Here is a 17703-nt window from a genome sequence, read left to right as displayed (position 1 = left end):
ATTGGGATGCAGTTATTCGAATCCGTAAATAAATCAAAGGATCACCTGGAAAAGGGCTTGCATTTTGTGATAGAGGCAACACTGATATCATTGGATATTCAGATGTTGATTGGGCGGGAGATGCAAGTGATAGACGTTATATATCTAGCTATTGTGTTTTTACTAATTTGATCTCATGGAAGAGTAAAAAGAAAATCGTTGTTGCTCGATCAAGTACAGAAGCTGAGTATCGAGTCACGGTCCATGCCACATGTGAGCTCCTGTGGTTAAAGCATTTACCACCGGAACTTCATTTTTGTATAGTCGACCCTATGGAACTTGTATGTGATAACCAGTCATCTTTGCACCTCTCCTCCAATCGAGTGTTCATGAGATGATAAAGCATATAAAGTCGACTGTCACTTTCTTAGAGAGAAGATTACCACTAGGACCATCAAAACCTCTTATGTTAATTCTAAGGATCAACTTGTTGACCTCTTTACAAAGTCACTTCGGAGACATCGGATTATTTACATATGTAACAAGATGGATGCTTATGATGTATATGCACCACCTTGAGGGGAGTGTTGAGATATGATGTTGTTTTATTATTAGTAACTACTGTTTTTATTCTTTGTATATCTTTCCCCTAATTAGTGAGATTGGTTAGGAGGCTTATATCTATCTAGCATATCTTTTTCTTAATTAGTGGAATTAGTTAGGATACTTTATTTATATAATATCATATATATATAATATATATATATTAATATATATATATATATCTTTTTCTTAATTAGTGGAATTAGTTAGGATATTTTATATAATAATATATATATATATATATATATATATATATATATATATATATATATATATATATAAATAAAAAATTCAAGTAGAAACAAGTTTGATGTACCCGACCATACCAAATTAAATTTAACAGAAACTGTAAGTATTTTAGTTAGAAACAAGTAGGGAAGTTGATATACCCGAACATACAAATCAGATTTAGCAGAAACTGTAAGTATTGCAAGTTAATTCATGTATGACCCAAGGGTAGGACACTGGTAGTATCGCAAAGTCACATTAAGGAGATAACTATTATTTAGAAAGGGTTGAAGTTTGACCGTGGAAGCATATACAGCTGCAGGTTCAGTGACCGACAGAAGTTCGAATTTAGATCATTGCATGTATTTGGGTGCAAATTTTGTCATACAGAGAAGAAAGAAACAAAATGTAGTTGTCCAATCAAGCACTGAGGCTGACTTTTAAACTATGGAAAACGAAAGTAAGTGTTAGATGGAGGGATGTCTTAGTTCTTTTGTGATAATTCTCAGCTGGATAAGGGATTCTATCCCTCAGCAAAGCTTGCTCCGAAGAAATAAAGAGTTCTTTGAGATTTCTTTTCCTGATCATTGATTCTTTGTTTTCCAATTTCCTACTCAGTCAAAAAATCCATAGAGCAGGACCAAACAATTTCTGCCTATTTACAAGGAATTATAAAGATATGTACAAAAAGAAAGTATTTTGATCCCTGAATTAGCCAGACTGTCAATGGTAATGAAAATTTAATAAGACGAAAGAATAATGATGGAAAGAAGGAATAAATGCTAGTTATAATTACAAAAAGTCTCAATAGAATGCGAGCTAAAAAATGAATTTCATTTCTGAGATAAAAGAAATTTTCATGAAGCCTGATATTTCTCTATATACTCACAAAAGCTCTTCACCAGATTCAAAATTAGTGTCTTGCAATGTTAATGAATATGATTAATCCAGAGACAACTCACCGTTTCTATATTTTTCCATTAAAAAACCAAAATGCTTTCATTTACCATAGATTTCAAACTTCAAAAAATATATGCATTATGCAGTAAGAAATAAAATTAACTTACAAATTGTTTGGATCCAATACTATTCCTCTCTGCAATTGTTTCGATCATGTACCAAGCATCATAGTCAGGAAGTCCTAGCCCAGCCTTTATCAAGGCAAACGAGTCTCAGTATTTAGCACAAAATGATACAACTCGACTTAAATTATATTACAGGAGATGATATAGAAATCCGGGCACATGAACAGCCAAAACAATACCATGTGTGAAGCCAACACAACAAGCTGTGCAGTCACCAGAGATGCGTAGTTGGCTGACCTGACAAGACAACAAATCCATAAACAATAGTCTATAGAACAATAAAGATTATAAAATTATAGGCATGTCTAATTTTGCTCGGCTTAGTTAAAATATTTGGATGCTTGTTCAGAGAGTATAAAGAGCGCGCGCACACACATATTGAATCATAATAAACACAAAGATTAATAATAAATACAAAGATTAATGTTACGCTATATAATATGTTTACATGATACTATCTATTAAAGTATAAGTTAAATTTATTAGAATATATCACCTAATAAAAGCACTACGATAGTAAACACTCATGTAAAACTATACTCTAATACAATCAAGCCATAACTACTAATTAACATATCCATCCATCCATTCATAAGCAGTATTGAAATTACCATAAAAGCACAATTACATGGATGAAAACCTCTTTTCCGGGGTTGGAAGGATGAGGAAGGGGAATGCAGGGTTAAGATACTGACGGGATAGGAGAACGTATACAACAAACATTTTTCTATCCAAATAGCATCTAACCACTCATTACCCTCAACATTAGATACAAAAAAGATACAACTCGGTTTTTTAGGTAAAAGTGGATAACATATTGAGGGTATTGAATGTAAACTTGAGTTAAGCTAGTACTGTATCTCAAAACTGACAAGTGTCAGTTTTGTATAGCTTCACCTGCTACTGCAGGTCAACAAGTGTAGTCTATAAATTCAGCTTGTAACAAACTATTTGTAACCAACTTTGATGAAAGAGAAAACAGTTATGAGGAAACTAAAATCTCTTATAGAATTCTAATATGGTATCAGATAGCTAGGCCGACCCATGGCGGAAACATCTCCACCGGCGACGCCTTCACCTGCGGCCTCCTCTGTGCACGTCACCACATCTCCGACGCCGGCGATTACGTCTCAATTCGAGGAATTGCGTCTTCTTCAGTTCTCTCTCAAGATCGCACACAAGCTAGATGAAAAGAACTTTCATCTATGGCGCTAACAAGTGGAACCGTACATCAACGTTCACGATCTCACAGATATCGTGGTATGCACTCATGATCCACCAAAATTTCTCGATGACGAAGCTCGCCGCAATGGCACAGTAAATCTGGTGTACTCCATCTAGATTCAGAAAGACCAGATGTTGCTTTCGTGGCTTCAGTCGACGTTATCCAACGAAATTCTTTCACGCGTTCTTGGTTGCTCCCATGCTCATCAGCTATGGGATCGTTTGTTCTCGTATTTTCAAAAGCAAACACGAGCTCGTGCTCGTCATCTTCGTGTTGAACTTCGCGCCATTACATTAGATTCGCTTTCAGTTCAGGATTATCTACACAAGATTTGTACGATTGTAGATGCTTTGGCTTCAATTGGAGATCTTATTCCACCATCTCATCACATTGATGTGATTCTTGAGGGACTCATTGCTTAATACGCACCTGTTGTTTCAGTTGTTGAGAACAAGTTTGGACTTATGGATCTTGATGAGGTGGAGATTCTTCTCCTTGCACATGAACTCAGGCTTTCTTAGTTCCAGAAGAAGCCTCTTCCAAATCTTGTTTCTCTCAACCTTACACATGTGCCACCTTCATCTTCCCCTGTTGATGAATCTCAAGTTCCTAGTACTGATTCTTCAATGTCTCAGGCTAGTCATCCTCATATGGAACCAAATTACAACTCTTTTCCCGGTGGTAAGCCTAATCGTGGTGGCAGATTTGGCAGAGGTCGTGGTGGCAGGACATCTGGCAATAGCAGCATTCAATGCCAAGTTTGCTCAAAGTTTGGTCACTCTGCCCTAACGTCCTGGCATAGGTTCAATTCTCAATTTCAACCCTCTAATGGTGGTTCTTACTTCAACCAAAGTCCTTGGTATGGAGCACCAAGTTTTCCCAATCAAGGACCTTCAAATGTGTGGTCTCGATTCCCCAGGCCTCCAGCTATGATCTCCCAACCACCAAGCACCTTTGTTGCTAACACTCTACCTCCATCCTCCACTTCATCTTCCTGGTTCCCTGATTCATACGCATCTTTTCATGTTACAAATGATGCTAAAAACATTCAGCAACCTACTCCATTTGAAGGTCATGATCAAATCTTTGTAGGCAATGATCAAGGTTTGAACATACTCTCTGCCGGAGTCAGTAATTTCCCTACACTTTGTCAAACACACACACAACTCACTCTCAATAATTTACTTCTTGTGCCCAAAATCACCAAAAACTTACTTAGTGTCGGTTCTCAAAGGATAATAATGTGTACTTCATTTTTTTTCTAATAAATGCCTCGTCAAATCCCAGGTTTCTGATGTTGTTCTACTTGAAGGGCATGTAGGACTGGATGGACTCTATGTGTTTCCTACTCTGGATGTTTCCAAGTTTGCTCAATCATCTAGTTTGTCTTGTTTACCTTCTTCAAATAATTGTGTACCTAGTGCTAATTCTGTTGGTGTACACACTAATTTGCGCTATGTTTGGCACTTAAGGTTGGGTCATCCCCATGTTCATACTCTTAAACTTGTCTTACAAAGTTGTAATGTTCCTTTTCATAATAAATACAATGAGTTGTTTTGTGCTAAGCTCATAGGCTTCCTTCCTCCACATCACACACCTCTTACACAAAACCCTTACGGTTGATCTATACTGATATGTGGGGGCCCTCTCCAAGGGCATCTGCATCAGGGTACCATTATTACATGTCATTTGTTGATGCTTATACAAAAATTTTACTTGGCTTTATCTGCTAAAGACCAAATCTGAAGCCCTTAATGTTTTCAAGTTGTTCAAAACAATGGTGGAACTTCAACATGATCTTCCCATCAAAGTGGTTCTCTGATTGAGATGGGGAGTTCAGACCTTTTACCAAATTTCTTAATGATCTTGGTATTATTCATAGGCTTATATGCCCTCATACTCATCATCAGAATGGGGTAGTTGAGAGGAAGCATAGGCATATTGTGGATCTTGGTCTCATCCTCCTTAGTCAGGCCTCCTTACCCTTGACCTATTGGGACTATGCCTTTTCCACTGCAGTCTTTCTCATCACAATAGATTTCCCACTTCATCCATCAATTTTCAAGTTCCCTACACCTTACTCTTCAACCAACCACCTGACTACAAGTTTCTTAAAGTTTTTGGATGTGCTTGCTTTCCTTTACTCAGACCCTATAACACTCACACACTTGATTTCAGATCCCAAGAGTGTCTTTTCCTGGGCTACTCCACTTCACACAAGGGGTGCAAATGTCTAGCTCCCACTGGCAGACTTTAAATTTCCAAAGATGTGTTGTTCAATGAAAGGAGGTTCCCCTATCCTGACATATTTTCCAAACCCACTTCAATTTCCTCATCTGCAAAGGGCATTTCTATATCACCCCTTAGTTTTGGCCCCCCTCTTCTTTCCTCAAGTCCTTCTACACTCTTGTCTCCTCCTTCACAAAACAGTCATGTTGCTACTTCACTTCTGCAGTCTCTTTATCCACAAATCCTGAAGCTTCTCTTTCTGGAGTTTCTTCTGCAACTAATTCTCCGAATTCATCTAATGGTGTTCCTTCTGCTTCCAGTTCAAGTCCCATGCCTTCCTCTCCTTCTCGCACTTCTTCCAATTCTTCCACAGAATCACATACATTCATACCTCCATTAGCTATTCCTGTTACTTCCAAACATAACAAATTGCACCATATGCAAACCAGAGCTAAGTCTGGATTTGCTCAACCAACACTTCAACCCAAACCGTTACTCATGTTGAACCAAAAACTTCCAAACAAGCTCTTGTTGATCCAAAGTGGAAAGCTATCATGCAAGTTGAGTATGATGCTTTGATCAAGAATCAAACTTGGTCTCTTGTGCCCTTACCACCTCACAAACATGCCATTGGTTGCAAATAGGTCTTTAGAATTAAATAAAACCCTGATGGCACTGTTAACAGGTTTAAGGCCAGGTTAGCGTCAATAGGCTTCCATCAAAGGCATGGTTTTGACTTCAATGAAACATTCTCTCCAGTTGTGAAGCATATTACCATCAGAATTGTTCTTACCATAAGCATCACCCACAAATGGTCAATTCAGCAACTTGATGTCAACAACGCCTTTTTGAATGGGTTGCTTGATGAAGAAGTTTTCATGGAAAACCTCAAGGGTTTGTTCAAACTGATTCTTCTCTTGTGTGTAAACTCAACAAAGCCTTGTATGGCCTCAAGCAGACTCCTAGGTAGTGGTTTGATAAACTTCAGAATACCTTATCGAAACTGCATTTTCAGGCCAGCAAATCTCTCAAGGCCACACCATCTATCTCCTTGTCTATGTTGATGACATTATCATCACATGCAGTTCTCCTTCTCTTATGCAAGACATCATCACCAAACTCAACATTGCCTTTTCCCTCAAACTTCTTAGTACTCTTGATTATTTTCTTGGCATTGAAGTCAAACACACTACTCCTAGACCTATTTTACTTACTCAGTCCAAGTATCAAAGAGATCTACTCCAAAGAACCAATATGATAGAGGTTGCCCCTGTTAACACCCCTATGCAGTCAACATGTAAGCTTACCAAGACAGGCTCTCCAGCTCTTTTTGATCCCTACATGTACAGGTCAGAGATCAGTGGTTAGGGCAGTCCAATATGCCACCATCACCAGAGTTATCAATCTTGGTCGCGAAAAGCGCGATCCCGGGCGGTCCCGCCGGAGCGGCCACCAGCTGCACGAGAAGAGGGTGGCGGAGAGCCATTTGAAAACGCGGCCGAGATCACCGCAAACGCGGGTTGCGGGTCGTGGGCCGCACCCCAGGCGGAGCCGTTTATCCACTTTTGCTTTTTTTTTCTCTCCGGTTGTGTTTCTCTGGTTATTTTGCAGATGCGGTTGTTTTGCAGATGCGGTTGTTTTGCAGATGCGGTTGTTTTGCAGATGCGGCGAAGAAGAAAGGGAGAAGAAAGACAGCGGTGGAGACGAAAGGAAGAAGAAAGGCAGTGGTTAGGATTTTACTTGAGTGGGTAACCAAATGGATTGGTTAAGAATAAAAAGGCTTTTTTTACTAAAACTAAAATGGGCCTGAAAATGGGCCTTATGTAAAAAAAGAGCATATTAACCCTTTAGTTTATAATATGTTAATAAAACTTAATAAATATAATAACATTAAACTTAATAAATATAATAACATTTAATAATGAAAATAATAATATCAGATATCAGATATTTTTATTTTATAAATTTAACTTTTATAAAACTTTTGTGTTGCTAATTTAATATTCTTTTTAATGTTCATCCAAAATAATTTATTTGTATAGATTATTTTTATATTTAGTTTAAAAAATAGTCAATTCTAAAAAGCCAACAAAACTTATCATGCTATCCGCTATCCCATTTTTGGGGTCAGCCGCTCCGCTCCGCTATTAATAACTCTGACCATCACTAGACCTGATATTAAATTTGCTGTAAATAAGATGTGTCAATTCATGGCACAACCACTTGAAATTCATTGGGTTGCTGTCAAGAGGATTTTGAGATATCTTAAGGGCACTCTCCACCATGGCCTATTGCTTTCTCCTCTGTCCCCAACTGTCTCTCCAACTCTGCAAGTTTACTGTGATGCAGATTGGGCCTCAGACCTTGATGATAGAAGAAGCACCTCAGGTACAGCTATTTTTTTTGGTTCTAATGTCATATCTTGGTGGTCTAAGAAACAGACAGTGGTAGCCAGGTCCAGCACTGAAGCTGAATACAGAAGTAAGGCTCAGGCAACAGCAAATCTTCTTTGGGTGCAGACTCTTCTGAAAGAACTTTGCATTACCACTACTCTTCCAGATATATACTGTGATAATCAATCTGCAGTGCTCCTGGCTCACAACCTTGTTCTCCATTCTAAGACCAAACACATGGAGATTGATCTTTTTTTTGTTAGAGAAAAAGTTATGGCCAAACGCATCTCTGTGCAACATGTTCCAGGTTCGGCACAGCTTGTTGACACCCTCACCAAGCCCTTGGCTTCCTCAAAGTTTCTCGAGTTAAGGCACAAACTCAGGGTAGCAAACTCCCCTTGAGTTTGTGGGGGTATTGAATGTAAACTAGAGTTAAGCTAGTAGTGTATCTCAAAACTGACATTGTCAGTTTTATATAGCTTCACCTACTACTGCAGGTCATCAAGTGTAGTCTATAAATTCAGCTTGTAACAAACTATTTGTAACTAACTTTGATGAAAGAGAAAACAGTTATGAGGGAACTAAAATCTCTCTCATAGATTTCTAATAGAGGATAGAAAATATACCAGTAGAAGGTAAACAATGTGGAAACTTTTTATGAAGAAAAACATTATACAAATAAATAAATAAATTTAAATGTATGCAAAAAGTTAATCCTTACTTGTTTGAAGATTGCTCCATTAAATAGTCAAAATATCCTTCCCAAAACCTGCAAGGGAAGTGCATGAACTCCGTTAAACACTCCTTTATGACCAGCTCAAAATAAACTCCTGATGATAAAACGATGTAGAGATAGTTACATGCAAGGCATACCGTAGATCCTCCCAAATAGATAGAGAAATAAGATGACGTTGGACATAGTCTGGCACATTATTATTGTCTTTCTTATACATATCGGAAGAAACTTCAAGAGCATCTCTAATGGTCAACCAGTCATTCCGTGATATTGCACGATTAATAGCTGTTTTGAGCTGCAAAAAAATGAAAAATTGAAAGGAGACAGGTTAACAAAATATGTGAGGAAAAAATTATTAACTCAATTAGAAGGAGGAGTTACTCTAAGAATTTGGATTTTAAGCCTAACTCAACACCACAAAACTAACTTGAAAGGTGAGAACTTTCTAAGCCATACAACTACATGAACTATCTAAAACATATCTTTAATTTTAGAACTACACATCTTAAGCATGGACTAATACAAGTGGAATAACATGGATCTAAATTCTCAACACATAATCTCACACTCAGAATAGGGCTATCTATCTGCAGTGTGGACAAGTGGCATATGAGGAATCACTTTTATTAGCATAGCCTCATTTTGAAACCACGTCAAAGAAATGTTTATGTCTTATCATTTCCTTGAGTACAAGTAGTACTGATTGGACTTGAATAATATCAAATTGAAGATTTGAAAGACAACATTTCTGTAACCAAAACCAGGGGAATTATATTGCATCTCCTACAATAGTAAAGGGATACAACGTGCATTTAAGCCAAATATTTTGTATTCTGAAAGCTGGACCAAGTTGTACTTGAAAGAAATCATTTATAGACTTCAATAATGAATCCCGGCGAGAAATTTGAGATACTGTTGGCACACCAGTTTTCAAAAGCCAAATATAAAAACCAATCTCGTGATTGGTAGAGGCACTAGAAAGGTAGTCTAATATCAATATTGGATAATAATCCCACCCTAGTGGTTTGGATATTTTATTGTGAGGAAGGGGAAGTCAGGAAACAGATTTGATATGGATATTAATAATCAAGGGAGATGAAGCTCCTAAGTTTATAAGTTGACCTCAAGTTTTGCTTGGCTGCATCTTATCAAGATTGTTATTATCACAATAAATTAATGTCATTCACAGATTTGATAATTCTTACTTATTTATTCTTTGCAACACATATGGAGCATTAAAAAGCTTAACATAAAAAAAGGCTAAGCATTGCTTACCAACTCTTTCACTGCAATAAACTGTTCCTCGGTGAGCTGACAGTGCCAACCCTGATAGAAAGTTCCAGCATAAGCTTTCTTACCCCAGAAAAAGAAATAATAAATAAATAATTATCAGTGTTATCTGATTAAAGCTACTAACCGAATGCATATGCTCCCTTATACATTCTACAAATCCACTTCCACCAATTCCTTCGGCATCAGATTCAATCAAAGCTGCAAAACCGACCACATAATCATATTTGGGTCATTTTTTCAGACACCTAATGTAGAATAATTTTTCTGGTAACAAACAAGAAATATTTGCTCCTCAAATATTGGCAAGAAAGATGAGATCTGCTATAACAAAATACCAAGTATTGTTCCATATTCAAAAGATGAGAGAGGATCATCTGTGGATCCCAGTTTAAGAAGCCGCAGCCATAACCCCTGTGTGACAAAAATAAAAACATACTATTAAAAGAGAGGAAGAAATTAAATGAAAAAAGATACATTTTTGCAATTGTGCTCACAAAAACACACACAGAGGGAACGTATTTAATTTAAGGCATAAGTGAAGCTACCTGTAGCTTAACCTTAATGTCCAGCACCATAAGTTCTCTTTCAGCCTGAAACCACAAAGTTAATAATGTTAGGGGCCATTTGCACCAATTGGCGCACAAGTATCATTATCCTGGGGATGTTAACTTACAGCTCTCTCGAGTGGACTGAGATTATCTGCTAAAGGATCCTTACTGCTCAACACAGGAAAAAACCATAAGATAGAGAGAGAAAATACAAATAAATTCCAAGGTGAGAAGGACAGAAAAGATGGGGATATCAGTTAGAGACAGTAAAATTGCTTGGCTAGGTAGTTAGAGGGAATTTGTTACATAATAAATAGAAGGATGCAAGGGTAGAGGGAACATTAAGATTATTAGCATTGACTAAACAGAGCCATGGCTCAGTCATAAGGTGAAAGAAACTCTTGGAGAAAAGATTTTTCTGTATTCCTAGTCAATAAAATTGTTTAGTTCCTATGATTGTTTCTACCAATTCCTCATTTCTCTTCCCTTGATTCTTAATACAAAGTCCTCTTCTTGTCACAGAACACTAGATAATTAATACAAGGCATGATATCATGAACTTTATTCAAAAGCTTTTAAGATTTATCTATGCTTATAAACAGAAGGCTTTCAAAAATTTGTTTGCATTATGAACTTTACTTCCCAGGGGATGGGAGGGTAGGTTTAAAAATAAGAAAAGGAAGTGCAATCTGAGCCTCTCTTAGGGGAGAGAAGAGTGTAATTTTCTATAATAAAAAAAGATATATCAAACCCTTTCTGGCATTGCTTGCATTACCTTGGAGTATGCCTTCCTGAGTACTCAAAGGCATTACTAATGGTTGCAAGAATCTGCTTCCTCTTTTCTTCTTGCTCTTCCGTTCTGAGGTTTGATGGAAATCTATTATAAGTATATTTGGCACCAGACTCTGAAGACAAGAGAAGTGATAACTAAATCCAGTTTAGTTTATATTCACAATTTCATTCAGCTAGAAAAATTGAAGATAAATAATTTGTTTCACCTGATATTCCAACAGCAGAATCTGATACTGTTAAAATCTCAGGCTCTACCGAGGATGAAGGAAAAACTGACATAGGGTTTTGACCCCTTCCAATTGCATCTTGTAGCTTATCAAGAATAGTATTGTTGTTTTCATCGAAACCAACCCCTCTCTCCAAATAATCCAAGAAACCATGGGAGTCAAGGAATTGAGCTATCTGCAAATATCAAATTTGAAATTAGTATAAAGGCAGAAAAAAAATTACAATGAAACCAAGAATACTCTTAGAATTTGGGGTTTAGGCCAAACTTGACTCCAAAAGCTAGATCAAGTGCAGAGAATTGATCAAACCTTATAAGGACTACTTTGCCCATATCTCTAATCGATGTGAGATCTCAACGCACCATGTCATGTTTAGGACAGTATATCGGGAGTGTGGACAAATGAGGGTGGCCAATAATAACACCCCCTCATGCCTAGGATTTAACATCTAGAGTGTGGACAAATATGGGTGACACAATAACGGATCTAGAATAGTTCCAGTATCACCTTAGAATTTGAGCTTTAGGCCAAACTCAGCCCCAAAAGTTTGCTTGGGGGATAATGACCCATTTGCCCATAGCTCTTGTCGTCGTGAGATCTCAACAAATACAATTAGCATTTCATTCATAAATCAAGCAAAGAGAATACAATGACGAATCTTCACTATTACTTCTATGAGACCACCAGAACAGCAAATAAATATAATCATGATAAGGATCATTTGAGACATTGGTATTTGACATCATTGCTAATTGGAGAACATAGTCCTTGTTATGACCTAATTACCATGGGCTCCGACGGTTGGTTGGTAGATCGAGACCGCTTCTTCAAAAAAGCTTGGGTGTTGAAAACTTGAGTAGCACTATTTTCCTGAAGCCAAAAAAATGGTAAGTTTATAACAAGGTGTTCAATGGAAGATGGAAAACCAAACCATTGAAACAGAAAATATTCATACCAGAAAATTGCGATACCCTGTTAAAAATATTGCAAAGAACTTTAGGAATATCATCCTGCAAAAAATACAATACAATACATCAGACTAGACACAATTTAAGGAGTGTCTAATCTCGACACCTCCAATTTTTAAACTTTTTTCTGTATAATAATAATAAGACAAATCTTTTTCATCTACAGACATAGAAGCATTACTGACCTATTGAACTTAAACAATAATAGCAGAAGTTTCAAATGGTATACATCACAGTTTTATAGTGCAATAAAATTACTTAAGAGGCTCTCGAAATGAAAATAATAAAGCATGGAGAGTAGTGAATAAGCTAACACCCAAACATCACCTTAGCTGAAGGTTATGATCTTCTCCCCATTGCTTAGCCCTGAGTTTAGGAAAATGCTCAGATATACTATATATTCCAGCCTTCATTTCATCAATTCCAATTACATTGGGATGTAATAACTTCATAATCTCACCACGCAAAAAGCTGAGTTCTGGCTCAGGAATAGGTGGAATTTCCTCGGATGTAGTGATACGATTATACTCAAGGTCCACAACAACGACCTACAAGAGGTTAAAAGACTTTTTTATCATGGCAAAACCACCAACCATCATTTGAAACAAACAGAATTTGTCTAACCATTGATGACATATAGAAACGGTATTCTTAAGCACAAAATCAACTACAGAGAACTTAACACAAATAGAGTAACAGTATTAAAAAAATAGCATTCCCCTATTTTGCATTTTTAAATTTGTAAACATGACAACAATAAATTGATATTTAAGCAACATAAATCATCATATGTTATTGTCAATCATGTAGTTTAGTTTATCAAGATTTTTCCATAACAATTTGTCTCTGACACTGCTGTTTGAAATCACCTAAAGATAATTTTTGTCTAAAGTCAGGGCTCATCATGGACATACATGCTACAGAGTGTAGAAAGGCACTAGTCCCTGACTCAATTTTGTTAATAAAAAATGTCAAATTAAACTTTTGAGAATAAAATACAAAGTATTATAAAGTTGTAACACACTGAGGAATCAATAGCAGTTACTTTTCTCATAAGTATCAGTGTCTCCATTGCAAATAGCAAATCATGCGCAGTGATAAGTTAACTTGATTAAATGAAGAATAAAAGAATTTACAGCCAACTTGTATTCAACAATATCAAGGTGAATTACTTGGTAAGAAACTGGATATTTTAGAATAAGTGTGGCGATGGTGGAGAGGAACATGAGAAGTACTGACTTACACCGTCCATTGTTAGACCAGTCATATCAACACCTGAATGGAGTCCCATCATATATGGTGTAGGAGCATCAATATAATCTACTCCACTGTAAAACAGCAACGGAATGTATACATGCTTGAGAGAGAGAAATAAAAAAGCAAACATTAGAAAGCAAGTCAACAAGAGATGCCAGCATTGTAGGAAAATAGCATGACAAAAATGTGATGCATACAGAGGTGGAACAAGAAAATTTCAAGTGGGACTGCTAAATATACAGTCAAAAATTACTGGGAGGGTAGGGGGAAAGATATTTTATCTATTTGAGGAGGCTTGCTTAAACATTAGATATAGTGATTAAAAGAAAAAATGGTTGGGGCTGTTAATAACACAAATGTAAGTCCGCCCACTGGAATTTTAGAAACAAGACCCCATGAGCAATTAGTCATAACATCAAAGGTGGTGCTGTGATGCGATAAAAACATGAGGGAACTGGAACTCCAGACTGGAGCACAGAAGTAAAGGATTGAATACCTGCCATCGGAATGGGTAGATTAGATGACAAATGGCCTCTGATGCAAGAGTTAGAAGTGAATACCTGCCAGAAGAAAATCCAGACTAAACAATCATTTTACAACTGAGTTGAATATAGTCTAAATGACAAATTACCATAACCAAACAACTGAGATAAAATTGAGGGAGAATTATGATCAGCTGTAATATTTACTACATCTGGAAGCTTATCGTTCACACTAATTGACCCCAAAACTAATCATGCAAGAAATATTGATAGAATAAGTACTTCAAATCTCAATGTATCAGACACTTTTATGTAAAGTAACTACCATATAAGTGGTTAAATAACAAAAATAATTGAGTAGTGTATAACATAAGATGATCTAGACTACATAAGTATAATGGGAGCACAAACTCTCCCATATCATCAGTATGAAGCATAGAGAAAATACAGGTGAAACATGTGCAATACAATGATATTTATGATGGTGTATATGGAAGTCAAGAAACCAGATCATTGGCATTGGGGATACCAATGTAACCCAAATGTAACTTGAATCTATCTATTTCAATACTAATTGTCATAAGTAAGAAAGGTACTTGTTAGCCCGAAGTAAAATCCTCCTCTCAAGCAGCACTGCCGTAAAAAGTCTTATTAAGTTGTCAACATCTAAACACTGTACCAGAGGCTGGAATGATATCTGCACAGAATTTAGGACAGTTGTTAATTAATGAAGCAGAAGCAAGCAGCTAATAAATCCCAAAAAGGGTCCTAGGAGACCATACATCGACATGGGGAAGTCCACAGTTTGGCGGAGCCTCTACAGAAAGCAGACAATTCTCAATAGCAAACAGAACTCGCTCCTTTCCAGGAGTAGGCAAAGGTACATTGGACACCATATGTGATATAATATCCCATAGTGGCTTGCTGAAATAGTTATAGAGCTGGGAACATTAAATGCAAGGAAACACAATGTAATGGATTTTACGATTAATCTAAGGAAGCGCGTTTAGTCGCATTCGTAAAGCATAAACAAAACTAAATTCAGCTATATGTTGATTTCAAAAGGGAAAACTGAATAAATTGAGTTATGTGTTGATATTCTAATGAGTTGAAATGAGTCTTACTTTATAAGCTACTGAATGGAACATACAAAAAGGTTTTGGTTTCTGTTGTGTAAAACATACACAAAGGTTGTCACAATCTCAATAGCTGCTGGATCCATAAGAAAGTGGGTTAAGTTTTTACCATCATGGAACACATACACTTACCTACTTCCAGTTGGGGAGAAACATAAAACAAACAGTTCCTCTAGGGCACTCCTTAGCACACTGAAACTTGGCGAGCGTGAAACTAGACAGATGCATTTGTCAGCATAGGAATTTCCCTGTATCCTGTAGGCCTCCAAAATATCTTCACAAACTGGATCGCGGAAAGAAATGCAACTAACATAGATTTTTGAACCATCACCCTCTGTATTAAACTTTTAAGTCAATATAATATTCAGAATACCCACACCAGAAGATATAAATTATACAAGCAACCAAATCAAGTTTATTGAAAGATCAAATTATGTCTCAATAATGTTTTAAAAACATGGTAAGAACATGGAGGTGTCATTACAAAAGGAAAATGCAACTATAAGGGTGAAACATTAAAGTATTTCGCAGTTTTAAGGTCCAACATTACTCTCAAGATATTTGTTTTATTACAACCTCATTAGATATGTATTCATTCACTTTGGAACAGTTTCTTAGTTTACTTTTTAAAAACACAATGCTTCTATTTTAAGAACCTCTCCTTTCCCCGGAATAAAACTATTTTCACAGCTTCTCCCTAGCGTTAAGCCCGTGGCTTCTTTTAAGGGAGTTTCCTAATATGCAGATTGGAAGAACAAGATTACTTTATTCCAAAGAAGCAATAACACCAACAGACTATGTGTTAGAGTGATACATATTAGAGTAGTTAAAGTAATTAAGAGTTGTTATAGAAATTAGTTAGTTAGTTAGTTATTTGAGGTTGTTATATAGAGCATGTGTATAAATAAGAGAACACAGAGGGTACAAAGCATCTTTGAATGTTGAATTTGAAATCGTGAAAAGAGTATTCTCTGTTGTGAAGGGGAAACCCTTGAGGAGATATTCTCTCCTATTCTATCCTATTTTTTTAATAAAATTGTTGTTTCGTGGTAATTCAGTTATTGGGTTTCTATCACTATCACTCACTACTAGAAATTCACTTATCCTTTCATTAGCTGTATTTTACTACTTTTCCTCCAGTAAAATTCACATCATTAACAACACACTTCATGGCTGTTTACAGCAGTATGTATAGATTGTGAAATCTCCCGAGTAAATGACCTGATTAATACATCCCGAAGAGAACATGTCAACTAATACCACAGTTCTCAGTATAAGAATGGACCAATAGCTTATATGAAAACACCTAATAGCAGCTTATATGAACACAGTTTGACTTTATTTTATCTCTTGTTATAGAAATAGCTTATATAATAAGTGCTTAATTAAGTTGTTTATCCAAATAGTCCTAAGTTACTTAAACCATCTATGCAGACAACTTTAATAAACAATGTCTAACTTCCTAAGATAATTACACCAAAATCAAAAGCACGGCAAGTAACAACTTACATGAATGAATAATACTAAATGCTAACACAAATGCATACCGGTTAAAACAATCGGATAACTCCGCGGAAATGTAGAATGATCATTGGCATCAAATCCTGAAGAATAGAACTCAACACCAGCCGGTAAAACACACTGAAATCAACAATCACTTACATTATTATATCATCTTGAAAATAGAAGCCAACTCAGGAACGTTTTCCACACATAAACTGGAATACTTCAAAATCACAAATTCAGTGTAGAAAATGCGAAAGCAAGGGAAGAGATTCTGTTATTTGTTGATGAATTACTTACTGTTGGAAGCTGAGGAGGTGGAGGAGGGTAGAGAGTGTGAGTAGAAGGTGGATACTGATCGAGAAGAGAAGGAAGATACATCCAACCAGGGCCATGGTAGCCTTTGGTTCCGTCAATAGATCGAATCTCTGGACCGATTCCGCACACGACGAAGTACTCGAAGATTCGAGCCATTTTCCGACGACGGTGAATGGAGGAGTTGCGATCTCTTCTCCCCTTTCCCCACTCTGGAACCGGGAAAGAAGAGGAAGCTCCAAGATCTGGTTCTCTTTCTGTATCTGCGAATTATGAATTTGAATGTGAATGTGAATGTGAATTTGAATTTGAATTTGGACGTTTTTTTAACTTGATTTTGTGGAATTAGGAAGTTGAGGTGGTTAAGCTTTTTGCTCCGAAATGTGACTCAGGTGATTGAGATTTCTTTCCGATGAGAGATTGACTGGGAAATAAGGAAAGGGGAAGAAAAAACGTGGAATAAAAACTTTATGCATGTGTAAAAGGAATTGTTACAAAAAATGTTAGTATTGTACGAAAAATAAATCACATTTTTTTATCAATAGAAAAAATCACATTATTACTATGTGAGAAAAATAAATGTTCTTTTTTAAAATTATTTGTTACATATTTTATATTTAACTTTATTAATTTATTATTATATGTTCGACACAAAAAGAATAATTAGATTGTCGGTCGAAATCACCACAGTTTCATAAATACAG

General features: G+C 36.4%; 1 protein-coding gene across 3 annotated transcripts in view; it reads right to left on the bottom strand.

The window, feature by feature from the left end:
• LOC127105809 (DENN domain and WD repeat-containing protein SCD1) overlaps window positions 1-17484 on the bottom strand; it is a 102063-nt gene extending 84579 nt beyond the window's left edge. For 2 of the 3 annotated variants that reach the window (XM_051043013.1, XM_051043014.1), the window contains exons 1-21: window positions 16985-17480; window positions 16729-16822; window positions 15314-15515; window positions 14828-14969; window positions 14642-14742; window positions 14060-14123; window positions 13550-13663; window positions 12634-12854; window positions 12294-12348; window positions 12125-12208; window positions 11318-11513; window positions 11095-11224; window positions 10445-10487; window positions 10317-10361; window positions 10107-10182; window positions 9896-9969; window positions 9754-9804; window positions 8616-8773; window positions 8464-8511; window positions 2075-2132; window positions 1878-1961 (exon numbers count right to left, since the gene is read on the bottom strand). In XM_051043013.1, the coding sequence (XP_050898970.1) occupies window positions 1878-1961; window positions 2075-2132; window positions 8464-8511; window positions 8616-8773; window positions 9754-9804; window positions 9896-9969; window positions 10107-10182; window positions 10317-10361; window positions 10445-10487; window positions 11095-11224; window positions 11318-11513; window positions 12125-12208; window positions 12294-12348; window positions 12634-12854; window positions 13550-13663; window positions 14060-14123; window positions 14642-14742; window positions 14828-14969; window positions 15314-15515; window positions 16729-16822; window positions 16985-17158 (2214 nt within the window). In that variant the 5' untranslated portion in view covers window positions 17159-17480. Of the gene's footprint in view, window positions 1-1877; window positions 1962-2074; window positions 2133-8463; window positions 8512-8615; window positions 8774-9753; window positions 9805-9895; window positions 9970-10106; window positions 10183-10316; window positions 10362-10444; window positions 10488-11094; window positions 11225-11317; window positions 11514-12124; window positions 12209-12293; window positions 12349-12633; window positions 12855-13549; window positions 13664-14059; window positions 14124-14641; window positions 14743-14827; window positions 14970-15313; window positions 15516-16728; window positions 16823-16984 lie in introns of all 3 variants that reach the window. The other variant, XR_007795134.1, reaches the window with a different exon arrangement.
• Window positions 17485-17703: the final 219 nt, after the last annotated feature.

This window comes from Lathyrus oleraceus, chromosome 7 (genome assembly GCF_024323335.1).
Source record: "Lathyrus oleraceus cultivar Zhongwan6 chromosome 7, CAAS_Psat_ZW6_1.0, whole genome shotgun sequence".
NCBI lineage: Eukaryota > Viridiplantae > Streptophyta > Magnoliopsida > Fabales > Fabaceae > Lathyrus > Lathyrus oleraceus.
Note: the sequence above shows the minus strand (reverse complement) of the source record. Positions and strands in the feature narration are given on the sequence as shown.